We start from the raw sequence: 13,972 nt of genomic DNA, 5'->3' as shown, positions 1-13,972 counted from the left end.
TAGTTTCTGATCATATACAACTTTAAAGAATGTGTAAGAAATCGCTATGAGGACTTATGAACCTGTGCCATATAATCAAGAATATTCAAACACCACTGAATTAAATAAATGTAAATTTTTCTACATTTAATTATAATTAAAGAGAAATAGTAACATAAAAATTATTACTTAGGCCAGTTGTGCTGTAATGCCAGCACTTTCGGAGGCCCAAGGTGGGCGGATCACTTGAGTTCTGGAGTTCAAGACCAGCCTGGGCAACATATAGTGAAACATCGTCTCTACTAAAAATTAAAAAAAAATTAGCTGGGCATGGTGGTGCATGCCTGTAGTCCCAGCTACTTGGGAGGTTGAGGCAGGAAGAATGCTTAAGCCTGGGAGATCGAGGCTGCACTGAGCTATGATCACGTCATTGCACCCCAGCCTGGGCAATTTAACAACAGTCCTGGTCATTTTTGTAATACATTTCAAAATAAAGTTCTGGTACTCTGTTAAAGTACAACTAAATGTACTCTGTGTAACAGCTTAAAAGTATCATTGTCATGGCTGAGAAACGAAAGCATCTGGTCATTAATAACACTGGATATTAGAAAAATTACTATAAACTCAAATGTATTTTTAAGTTGATTTATCAACTTAAGTTGAGATGTTCCTATCTCTCAAGATATTTCCACTCAATTTATGAAAAAAGTCCATGCTGCTTATGTCTTTGTTCTAGATATATTTTACATTTAGCTGCTCTTTATAATATCCTTATTGAAAAAAATGACAAATACAGCAAAATCTTAACTATTGGTATCCCAGGTAAAGACTCCCCTAAAATGTCAATTTGATTTAGGGCAGATTTAACTTATTTTAAAACTCCAATTTTAAACAACAAATAACTATTAATCTAAAGCAAAACAACACAATTTTAGAAATTTACCTCAAAACTATCTGCAATTGAATGCAGGCAATCATTTCTATGACTTGCCAAACAAAAGGGAGGTTTTTAAAATTGAAGAAGGCTTACAAATGATCAGAAAAAAAAAAAAGGCTAACCATCAACCAAGAAATAGTAACAAAATAACGGTTTTTTTATTAATTTATTTTATTTTTTGAGAGAGAGAGAAGAGGTCTCACTATGTTGCCCAGGCTTAAGTGTAGTGGATATTCAAAGGGGCAATCCCACTACTGATCAGATGCGAGTTTTGACCTGCTCTGTTTCTGACCTGGGTTGGTTCACCCCTCCTTAGGCAACCTGGTGGTCCCCCACTATGGGAGGTCACCATGATGATGCTGAACTTATGTGGATACCCGATTGGCATAGCGCACTACAGCCCAGAACTCCCTGGGCTCAAGCGATCCTCCTGCCTCAGCCACCTGGGTAACTGGAACTACAGACACATGCCACAGTGCCTGGTAATTGAACAGTTTCTTTAAACAAACAAACAAAAAAATCACTAATGATTTTAGACTCTTAAGAATTTTATATTGAAGTATACTAATTTAAAAGGTACTAAAATGTACCTTGACTTTTTTAATCCCTTAATGTTAGTTCTACAATACTTCAGATATTATGGTTTGATGGCAAACTTTAACAGAATCAATAAATTTTGACATTTCGGTTTTTTCAAAAAAGATTGACAACCTGGGACCTCAGACAAAACAAGACTTATTTCTCGACATTATTACTTATGGACCATGAGGAGGCTACAGCTATAATACAACTACATATCATAGGTAGATTCACCAGTAAGAGGGGACTAAACTCTTTATGAATGTTGAATGAATGAATGAAAGACAGTATAGCTTAGGTATATAATCCTACTACAACGAATAATCATATTTTCTTCTTTTTCATATGCCTAAGTATCTTTATGATGGTATTTCTTTAGACAGTTGATACATAATAATGGTCTGGAGAAAATCTGACTAGTTGCTATTGTTTGCATTTACCACTATAAAAATCTACTACTTTAGTTCTCTGTAACTATATTAAAAATTACTTTCTAAATGTAAGTTGCACCAACTTCAAATTTATGTATTATGTAAAACAGAAAATATTTACTTTTCATTCTATTTATTTCTGCTGGCAAACTCTTCAGTTCATTACTAGAAAGATTGAGTCGCACCAGACTGGACAGAGAAGAAAAACTAGCAGGAACAGTTGTAAGATGATTGTTTGAAAGATCCTTTAAAAAGAGAAAGACAAAATAAATGAATAAACAGTAAAAAAATAAATAAATAATGCCCTAAAAAGGATTTCAAATTTTTTAAGGAATTACAACATAAAAGAGACTACTTAAGATGTGATAAGTTGTGTAACCCTCATTCACTGAAAATTTCACAGATCATCATTCATTTCAAGATTGATTTTCAATATCTGCAGGCCCACTATATGTTCATCAATGGTAGTAGACAGGATATAAATGAATTCTAACTTCAAAAATATTTTACATAACGGATTCGGTTAAAACTAAGTCATGCCATATTATGCATCATATTTTCAATGCAAAAATTCATGTATTCATCCAATATTTATGAAGTGCCTAAGAAGAATTAGGCATATTATTAATAAACTGTCATGTGAAATGAAAAACATCTTTGCAAGAAAGAAAAATTCCTGAGAAAAGGAAAAATGAAGCTGAAAAAAACGGCCATTCAAATTTTTGAGGAAAAAAATATTTTCTATTGGTTCTTCTGCTGACCTCAGAAAGTCAGATCTGACTGGTACCAGAAGTCTACCCTCTACTCTTCATTCACTCAAGATTGCTTAATTAATCGCTATACCTCAATGTTTCTTTAAATGATTATGTTTGTTTTCTCTTTAAATAGTTTTAAGAGAACTTTTTTTTGAAACTCCCTTTAAAAGACGTTGTTATGAATCAGGTAATTTTTATAACACTCAAATTAGGTGTAAATTGCTCCACTACATAACAGCGAAGTGTTAAGTAGTGTCAATGGCAACAATGAATAAGATTTTCATTTAATATAACATTAAACAACCTAACACTAAACAATTCATTTAATCTAACAGTAACATTTTGTAACTCTGAAGAAACCGAGAAGATAGAAAAAGGTAAAAATACTGGATCAAATCTTTTTTTTAAAAACATACTGTTATAATTATTTTATAACAATATATTATCATAATCTACAACATACAACATAACATATTCTACAACTCTAATACTAAAAACTCTAACAATCAAAAGATTGCTAATAAATAAATATTTTGTAATATCAAAAGTAACTAACACTAAATGCAATGTGGTATCCTGCATTGGACTCTGAAACAAAAACAAGGACATTAGTGGAAAAACTGGGAAAATCTAAATAACGTCTGCAGTTTAATTAGTCTTGTACCAATGTGAACATCTGAGTGCTCCTGTGGTTATATCAATATTAACATTAAAGAAAGTTGGATGTAGGGTATATGAGAACTCTTTTACTATATTTGCTTTTCTATAAACCTAAAATTATTCTAAAATAAAAAGCCTAAAATAAAAAGTTACTAACAAAAAACTTAATTCAGAAATTGTCAAAGCATTTTTAAAAACCCAAATAATTCTAATAAACCCCCTTGTAAATTCTACATAAAATTACTAATAAAGTTAAATAATTACTGCAATTAGTAATTGTTAGATATAAAACATAAATACACTATATAAATTTATCCATATTTATGCCAAGTCATTCCTTTAACAAATAATTAGTTGCATTGTGCTAAGCAGTTTTTATATAAGTTTAAGAAATATTACTAGTTTAAATTATAGGTGTTTAATCTGTTTTAATATATTGTTGCTCACATTTATGATTTATTTGATACTGAGTCTGTAGAACACAATTCTGAAATGAAACATTCTTTCATTATGTAAATGAGTCTCTGGGAACATGTGGGTGGATAGTAGAAATTTTATTTATTTTAAATTTTCCTTTCAGCTCTCAACTCCAAATGGACTCTTTTAAATCAACTGCTACCTTTTACCACCAATTTTTATAAGAAAATCTGATAGCTTCCTCCTTTGCCATTCATTTTATCTACCTATGCCTTTTACTTATTTCCCATTTGATCATATGGAAAGACAAGAAGACACTGAAGGAAATGGTTGAGAAGAGTATATATTTTGACTTTTAAACTCTAGAGCAAATGAGGGAAATATCAAGGAGGATGTATACACAGCAAAAATAGAAAAGGAGTAATTTCTTCCTTTAATGAAAAGCAAGCTAAAATGACAGGAGTTTTCCAAAACATGTAAGAGGGAAAAGAATAACAATGCAATATGAATTAACTACGTGGAGTAGATATTATATATTAGTACCTTCGATTTAATACAGCTAAAGTCTTTCAGATGGTATAGCCTACAGTGGAATCTTATTCCTTTGGTGGTAAAATGGAAAAAAAAAAAGAGATGGATACACTTTGGAGTCAAAGTGACTTACACTTAAATTCTAATTTTGTTACTTGTTAGTTGTGTTACTTTTGACAAATTTTCTTTTCTCTGTCTCTTTCTTTCTTCCTTTCTCTCTCTTTCCTTTTCTTTCCTCTCTCTCTCTTTTTTTGAGACAGGGTCTCCTGTCACCCATGCTGGAGTGCAGTGGCTCAATCATGGCTCACTAAAGCCTCAACCTCCCTGACTCAGGCAACTTCCCTGCCTCAGCCTTCTGAGTAGCTGAGACTTACAGGCACGTGCCACCACACCTGGATAATTTTTGTATTCTTTGTAGAGACAGGGTTTTTGCCATGTTTTCCAGGCTGGTCTCGAACTCCTGGGCTCAAAAAATCCACCCACCTTGGCTTCCCAAAGTGACAGAATTACAGGCACGAACTACCAAACCTAGCTCCAAATTTCCTTTTTATCAGCTTTGCTTTCTTATTGTATTAGGGGATATTACATTGCCATATGTAATGCCCAAAGATAAATGTCTATTGTTTTTATTATTCTTAATAATACGACTAGGCTAGCAGTGGCTCATGCCCGTAATGCCAGAACTTTGGGAGGCTGAGGGTGGATCATTTGAGGTCAGGAGTTCAAGATTAGTCTGGCCAACATGGTGAAACCCCGTCTCTACTAAAAACACAAAAATTAGCCGGGCAGTAGAGGTGCATGCCTGTAATCCCAGCTACTTGAGAGGCTGAGGCAGGAGAATCACTTGAACCTGGGAGGTGGAGGTTGCAGTGAGCGAGATCGCGCCACTGCACTCCAGTCTGGGTGACAGGGTAAGACCATGTCCCCCCAAAAATAAAATAATAAAAATATGACTAAAATAATATTTGTATTGCTTTACAGTTATCTCTATTTAAGGTAAGTGAAACAATAGAATTAAAATTTTGCCAGGAAGTGTGGCCATTCTGAAAAGTAGAGAAGACAGACCTTCAATGAATTACCTGGACATTTGGAAGGCAGAAGGGCCACAGGTAATATAAAGAAGGAAATGGAAATGGGCATAGAAAAGAGAACTGGTATATGCTAAAGACAACTTTCCTCTATTCTGCTATGCTGTAAAGCCTCTGAATAACAAAGTAATCTTCATTGCACCTTTCCCAAACTCTTCCTAAATTAAAACTTAGAGTTGATTTCATAATACAGGAAAACCAAATTTACAGTGACAAATTTAGCTATCTTATTGAAATGCACATTTCTGATAATCTAATCACAAAATCAGCTGTCCATGTTCCCACAGTTTCAATCATCTATCTTAATTTCTCAGCCTGATGAAAAATCCCACCAGCCCCAAATTGTACAAAAATTGGAAAATCAGAACTTACTAAATCTTCTAAATTGGAAAGTTGTTCAAATCCCTCTGATATGCAGGTTAATTCATTATGCTGGAGATACAGGCACTTCAGGTTTCTTAGGTTTGTAATTTCTTCAGGGAGTGTTTTCAGTTTATTATGGCTATTGGTTGATAAAATAAATGATGAATAATTTAGCGGCAATACAATAAATATTTATCAAAGACATTTCTTGCTAACCAATGACACTGGACTCATAAAAATCAAATATAGTTACTAACTTTAAGTACTTATCAAAATTCATATCCAAAAATATGTACTCATTAAGATAATAATAATCTAAAGTAACCACACTGGGGTTTCAAAGAAAAATAACAAAGAAATAAAGGCTTTTAGCCAAACATAAATAATTTGTGATGTTTTGATTGCATGGTTATAATCAACTCTTGATTTGACATGCAATGTGATAGGACATACTAGACACTTAATTTGTTATACTGTGATATGCTTTGGTTGTATCCCCACACAAATTTCATCTTGAATTGTACTCCCATAATTCCCATATGTTGTGGGAGGAACCCGGTGGGAGATAGTATGAATCATGGGAGCGGTTTCCCCCATACTGTTCTCGTGGTAGTGAATAAGTCTCATGAGTTCTGATGGTTTTATCAGGGGTTTCCAATTTTGCATCTTCCTCATTTTTCTCCTGCTGCTGCCATGTAAGAAGTGCCTTTTGCCTCCCGCCATGATTCTGAGGCATCCCCAGCCATGTGGAACTGTAAGTCCAATTAAACCTCTTTTTCTTCCCAGTCTCAGGTATGTCTTTATCAGCAGCATGAAAACGGACTAATACATACTATAACTGACTTTCAGAATTTTGGCAAAACTATATGCACACATATACCACAATGGAGTTACATCTTATATGTTCGGTTTTAAGGCAAAAATAGCTATTTCTGTTTGAGGACCTAGGATGTCAAGTTGAATGTAATATGGAATTCCATTCTTCTTCATACTTGGTCTTTTCAGTTAAGCCCTTCTGTAGAGATATTCAGTGAAATGGTTTAGAAGTCCCAAATCATGGAGGATGATACACTCCATGATAATTAAGAGATGACTGAACTAGTTCCCAGGTTTATCACAACTTAAATATTCACTTATGAATTCCATGCTATTTTCATGCCATATACAGTTACTTTACAAATAACAGGGGGAAAATGGGAAATACAAGGTGCTTACAATAACCCTAAATTACAGTAAAATAAAACTAGTTGGGACAAAAAAAGTCAAAAGATGTCTTCTAAAACAAGAACCAATAATATTGTTAAGTCGGTTACTGTTATTGGTTACCTAGCTGAAATCTTTGCACACTTGATAGGGATCTAACTGGGGAGAGATATAATTTTAGCTATAGATTTCCTCCATCTCCTTTTCTTAGCTAATTACTCCATCCTAAGATTCATACTTTTTTTAAACTTCTTCACTGGGAACACACCTACATACTCTTAAGTATAGAATCTAAAGCTTAAGCCATGTCACCCAACACTTACTGCTTCCTCTCTTCCTCTCAACAATCCCCACGTCTATGCCTTTGACTTGTAAGGGGAAGATACTGTGATGGAGTTCTAAATAATTAGCACCTTTTTATGTATATATATTTTCATTGGCCAATGGTAATTTTATGTTTTCCACCAAATAAGGAGTGTTACTGGGAGGGACTATTTTCCCTCAAACCAGTTAGCTTATCTCCAGAAAACAAACTTGACTATATTACATTACATAGATCTGTAACCGTATCTATTTTATAAGCCACAGTTTTTCAAACTATGCTTTAAGTTCCTGAACCATGTTTTTCTACTCCAAAATAAGACCTCTTTAAATCTTCTTTCCCATAGCCTATGTCTATATAACAAACAAAGGCAAAGTTATTCTCTCTTAAAAGTCTGGGTATGTATCAGAGAGCAAACAGAGTTAGCTACAATCTTTGCCACTGAACATCCCATGTACCAGTATGTCCATGACAGTTACAAAAATATATCCGTAGAATCCCAGGAGTCCTTGGAGAAGTTCAAAAACGACTACTAATAAAAACTATGAAGTATTTCATTTATGAAAGAATTGTTTTACATTTCTTCCTTATTGTTTAGATATTTTTAGAATATCAAGGTAACTTAAAAGTTGAGACATCAACAAAGAGGTTTACTACAATAACAAACCACTAAGAATTGTTTTATAAAAAAAAAATTTAAGCATTTAAAAAAAATCAACTAGCCTTGCATTTGTAAAATCAGAAATGATGGGGGTAATGCTAAAACAAAGAAAAAAACATACAAACTAAGAATTAAAGCTTTAAAAAACTTAAAATTCTTATTCACTTTAACTACATTCTAAGATAATTCAAAATTATTTTTAATGTTGAGAAAATTTAAAGAATATTAGATCTAAACCATTATAAGTGCAATAATATAAGTAAATAAGCTTAATTTTTACCTGACATTAAGTTTCTGAAGATTTTCTAGCTCTCTTATAGCAGAAGGAAGGGATGTCAACTGATTATCATGTATCTAAAAGTTTTTAAAAGACAAAGTCAATATTCTTAGTCTTATCATTAACAATATATAAGCTTTGCCAGTGTACAAAACTATTAGTCAGTAATCTCCTGTTCCTCATATTCAATGGCAACAAGTTGAACTACTGTTCAACATACTTGTTCTGTATGTAGAACAGTTTGAAGATGACCAAACAGCTGTTCAGAAATCATGAAGTAAGGCCAGGTGCAGTGGCTCACACCTGTAATCCCAGCACTTTGGGAGGCCAAAGAAGGCAAATTGCTTGTACCCAGGAGTTTGAGACTAGCCTAGGCAAATTAGTGAGACCTTGTCTCTACAAAAAAAAAAAAATTCTTATTAGTCAGGTGTAGTGGCGCACACCTGTAGCCCCATCTACTCAGGAGGCTGAGGTGGGAAGATCACTTGAGCCTAGGAGGTCAAGGCTGCAGTGAGCCCACATTGTGCCACTGCACTCCAGCCTGGGCTACAGAGTGAGACCCTGTCTCAAAAAATGGAAGAGAAGAGAAGAGAAGTCATGAAGTGTTAAGTCATCCACTTTAAATATTATACTAAGAAAAATTTCAACTCATTAGTAGAGTTTCAATTTCAAAGAAGAGATGAGGGGGTTAGAAACTAAAAACAGCTCTCTGATATGATTTATGTCAATATATACAAAAATTATATGAGAAAACAGAAAGGGACTTTTCTCATGTTCTCACAGAATCAGTTTTTAAGGTAGAAAGAACCTTAGAGTAAGCCAATCCATTCATTTTACAAATGAAGAAAATAAAAAGTTCCCTAAAAATTGATCTATTTAGATTCTACTTTTCAACACATGAATTGGAGGACTTTTTATGTTGATAAGTAAAGTATACCAGATTGTGAAGCCTGCAGATTATGAAATATACTCCTTGTGCTTCACTTTACCACAGGACATGGCAACAAAGGACTAAAAAGAATCCCTGAATAAAAACACAAAAAAATTAAGTTCAATAATTTAACTCAATGAGGTTGAAGGCAAGTAATATATATACATATAGACTTGCTTTAATATCTAGAATAATAATGATAAAAATTGTAACAATAGGCCAGGTGCAGTAGCTCATGCCTGTAATCCCAGCACTTGGGAGGCTGAGGCAGGAGGAGAGTTTGAGGACAGGAGTTCAAGACCAGTCTGGGAAACACAGTGAGACCCTCATCTCTATACACACACACACAAAAATAGCCGGGTGTGGTGGCATGCACCTATAGTCCCAGCTACTTGGGAGACTGAGGCAGGAGAATTGCTGGAGTCCATAAGTTCAAGGCTGCAGTGAGCCATGATCACGCCACTATTTTGCCTGTGCAAAACAGTAATAAGAAAAAAAAGACGAGCAGAAATAACCACTTGTTGAATATTGATTCTGTTTGTATTCATTAACTTATTTAATTCTACAAACAAAATTTTTAAATAGGTAGTAGTATCAGTCTTGGTTTAGAGATGTGGAGACTAAGGCACAGAGAGGTAACTCTCCCCAGGTCACACAGCCATTAATAGCAGAAGTCAGAATTAGAAACTTGGTGTTCTGATCCTGCACTTTTAACCATTATGCTATGCCTAGAATGATAATTTACTATCTGTCCTTGCATTACCAACTCAACATGAAAGGTTTTCTGCTACCAAAGCCTAAATTTAGCTTTAGAGTCTCTTCAATTAATAATCCATATTTATAGTCAGTCAACTTACATCAAGAACAGTCAGTGCAGGCAAGAGTCGTAGGTCATCTGTAAGTGACTGAAGTTTATTGTTTGATATTATTAGTTTGGTCAAATCTGTCTGCTCCCACCATCTTTCAGTAGCACCAAACGAAAGATTCTGATTAGCTTCCTCAGGGATATCCACATTTATTCTCCAGACACACTGCGGCACTAGTTCCATCAGCACCACACCAGGAAAAAAAAAAAAAAAGATGAAAACCAGAACTAGATACTAAGTGGCATGCTTTTATAATAGCCATTCCATTTATCTATTGAAAAACATTTTCTAAAACAAAAAATAAGTTAAATAGCAATAAATATAACTAGAGTGAAAGTTGATTTTATTTAAAAAGGCTATATATCAATAATATGTCCTCTACACATTAGCTCTCACTTTAACCTTCATTCAACTATATTTACTAGGTTTACATATACTGAATAGCACATACACTGCACAGCACATTGTGGTAAATATGTACGACAAAGAATGCATTCTACCATCAGGCTAACAGATTAACAGAGAAGGCATGGAAATCAACATGTATATGTAATAACTTTTATAACAGAAGTATATACTAAGGCTCAGAAAGAACTAGTAATAATGGCTAACACTTATAAATACTTATAACATACTAATTCACTTAAACCTTGGAACAATTCTGCAAAGTAGGTGTTATTATTCCCATCGGATGGATGAGAGAAATAGAGCACAAAGAAAATGTATAATTTGGCCAGGGTTACAAAGCTAGACAAGTACCACAGATGTGATTCAATGCCTGGCAGTGCTATATTGTCTTGCTTTCTATTAACATTTGGGAGAAATATCTGACTTTGGTAGCTACTCTTTATTTTATCTGACATACAATTTTATTTCTTATGGCACCATACAACACTGTGTTATGCTATTGCAGCAAGTGATGACACCTGTATAGAAAATAAGACTGTACAAATTGAGCAGGGATAATTTGAAGCTCCAGAAGGTAGAATGCTGTAGTGTTGCAGCAAAGCTATTTTAAATAGAGTCCTTCACTGCTCATTAAAAGTAGAACTACATTTAGGGATGATGTAGAACTTCAAGCTGGTATTAATCAAGGCAAAAATTGGTTATACCTTGCTGCCACAGACTATCATTTCAAAACCATCAGAGACTAAATGAAAAGGTATAGTCAAAGTTTCAGATTCAGGACACTTAAGTGCAGTTTTGGATGATTAATCAGATAAAATGGGGTTACAGAAGCAAAGCCAAGCCCCTGAAAGGCATGAGACTTATACTCACTGAAAAAATGAGCTAGCCAGTTGTAGTGGCTCAGGGCTATAATCCCTGCACTTTGGGAGGCTAAGGTGGGAGGATCACTTGAGGCCATGAGTTTGAGACCAGCCTAGGCATCAAAGAAAAATCATATCTCTTAAAAAAAAAAAAATCAGCTGGTGTGATGGCACACACCTGTAGTCCTACTACTTGGGAGCCTGAGGCAGGAGGATTGCCTGAGCACAGGACTTTGAAGTTCAGTAAATAACTGTGATCACGTCATAGAACTCCAGCCTGGGAAACAGAGTGAGACCCTGTCTCTAAAAACAAAAAAAAAAAACAAAAAAAAAACTTAAAAAAAGAAAAAGAAAAAAAACTGAGCTATCTACATTCATATTAAAATAAATTATAAGGTCCCTCTCTTACTCCTTATGTCTGATTAGGTATTCTCTGCTTCTCTACTCTTCTGCCACGGATTCTCCATTAGGTATTAACAACACAGAATATCAATCCACCTGTGTTTCTGTTGGTGGATGGAGGTTTACTTTTAAAGTGAAGCAAAATAAAATAACTTTACCATTCTTGACTGATTTGAGAGCCAAAGCACCATACAATTTATCATCATCATTGTTATTTTGGTATGTAGGTATGGATAATTAGTTAAGTAGGAAAGAGAAAAGGAAATCAGCCAAGCAACTGGCATGTGAATTTACTGACAAAAAAGCAGCCAACAGAAATGTGGTCACATATATATTTTACTAAAAATAAATGTGACTCTTGAAAAAAAAAAAACTACTAAATGTGCCATATAGTATGAGTCACAAACAAAAAGCTCCAGATTTAAAAAGGCAAGATAAAACAATACAAAACACCAAGGAAGTATGTAGAAAAAGCTATGTGAGATGCACCATTCTACTCCTAAAGATGAGACATAGAACATTTGTGCATGCATCTTTTTCTAACATCTATACATAGGTATATTAAGGCCATTATACCTAAAAAGCAATGTGATAACAAATGTCTTTTTTTGGATGGAGAAAGGTGGGGATAACAAGAAATTTATACACAACATAATAAAAATACCTGTTACCCATCAACTATACTGAGTATTAATGTTTTATTATTATTATTCAGATATTTTTATTAACAAACTTGTCTTTGTGGGAACCATCAAGGGGCAGATACATGTTGATACTGTACTATTATTGAACATGTATCAATTTGCTTTTCCATAAACAATTACTTACTACTCATTCTTTTCCCCACTAATCATTTTTGAGGTATCCCAATTTCTTCCAGAGCTTACAGCATCAAGATTCATGTCACTGTTGCAACTGTCCCATAAGAACCACTAAAAAGCATATATAGTCTTAATTATTAAGAAATTCTGTGGAGCTATCCTACAAGTAGTTTACCAATATCTAAAATAGAAACTACCCACATAAAAATGAATGTCAATAGCATATAAATATCAAAAAAAATTACTATGGAGTTGGATATTATAAAAAATTTCAAACATATACATAAATTTAAAGAGTAGCATAATGAAATCAGGTAGTGTGATGCCTCCAGCTTTGTTCTTTTTGCTTAGAATTGCCTTGGCTCTTTGGACTCTTTTTTGGTTCCACATGAATTTTAAAATAGTTTTTTTCTAGTCCTGTGAAGAATGTCATTGGTAGTTTGGTAGGAATAGCACTGAATCTGTAAGTTGCTTTGGGCAGTATGACCGTTTTAATGATATTGATTCTTCCTATCCATGAGCATAGGCTGTTTTTCCATTTGTTTGTGTCATCTCTGATTTCTCTGAGCAGTGTTTTGTAATTCTCATTGTAGAGATCTTTCACCTCCCTGGTTAGCTGTATTCTAGGTATTTTATTCTTTTTGCGGCATCTGTGAATGAGACTGTCTTCCTGATTTGGCCCTCTGCTTGGCTGTTGTTGGTGTATAGGAATGCTAGTGATTTTTGTACATTGATTTTGTATCCTGAAACTTTGCTGAAAAGGGAACCCTTACACACTGTTGGTAGGAGTGTAAATCAGTTCAACCATTTTAGAAAGCAGGATGGCGATTCCTCAAAGAGGTAAAAACAGAACTACCATTTGACCCAGCAATCTTATTATTGGGTACATACCCAAAAGAATATAAGTCATTCTACCATAAGGACACATGCATGCAAATATTCATTGTAGCACTATTCACAATTGCAAAAACATGGAATCAACCTAAATGCCCATCACTGACAGACTGGATAAAGAAAATGTGGTACATATACATCATGGAATACTATGTAGCCATGAAAAAGAACAAGATCATGCCTTTTTCAGGAACATGGATGGAGCTGGAGGCTATTATCCTTAGCAAACTAACACAGAAGAAAACAAAATACTGTATGTTCTCACTTATAAGTGGGAGCTAAATGATGAGAACTCATGAACACAAAGAAAGGAACAACAGACACTGGGGTCCTCTTGAGGGTGGAAGGTGGGAAGAGGGAGAGGATCAGAAAAAAATAACTAACGGGTATGAGGCTTAGTACCTGGGTGACAAAGTAATCTGTATAACGAATCCCTCTGACACAAGTTTATCTATATAACAAACCTACACACGTACCCTTGAACCTAAAATAAATGTTTAAAAAAAAACAGTATAATGGAATAAAACTCCATGTATCCATTGTCCAGTTTTAATAATTATCAGCACATGTCTAGTGTTGCTTCATCT

The 13,972-nt window shown here is 34.2% G+C and overlaps 1 protein-coding gene across 2 annotated transcripts in view; it reads right to left on the bottom strand.

Moving 5' to 3' along the window:
• The window catches only part of LRRC40 (leucine rich repeat containing 40), a 62,574-nt gene that overhangs the window by 34,167 nt on the left and 14,435 nt on the right, over nucleotides 1-13,972 (bottom strand). For both annotated transcript variants that reach the window (XM_004025964.5, XM_055350677.2), the window contains exons 2-5: nucleotides 9,992-10,173; nucleotides 8,207-8,280; nucleotides 5,750-5,879; nucleotides 2,048-2,171 (exon numbers count right to left, since the gene is read on the bottom strand). In XM_004025964.5, the coding sequence (XP_004026013.4) occupies nucleotides 2,048-2,171; nucleotides 5,750-5,879; nucleotides 8,207-8,280; nucleotides 9,992-10,173 (510 nt within the window). The remainder of the gene's footprint in view (nucleotides 1-2,047; nucleotides 2,172-5,749; nucleotides 5,880-8,206; nucleotides 8,281-9,991; nucleotides 10,174-13,972) is intronic.

Source organism: Gorilla gorilla, chromosome 1 (genome assembly GCF_029281585.2).
Source record: "Gorilla gorilla gorilla isolate KB3781 chromosome 1, NHGRI_mGorGor1-v2.1_pri, whole genome shotgun sequence".
In the NCBI taxonomy this organism is placed as follows: domain Eukaryota; kingdom Metazoa; phylum Chordata; class Mammalia; order Primates; family Hominidae; genus Gorilla; species Gorilla gorilla.
The sequence above is the reverse complement of the archived record's forward strand: the minus strand, read 5'-3'. Positions and strand labels throughout refer to the sequence as shown.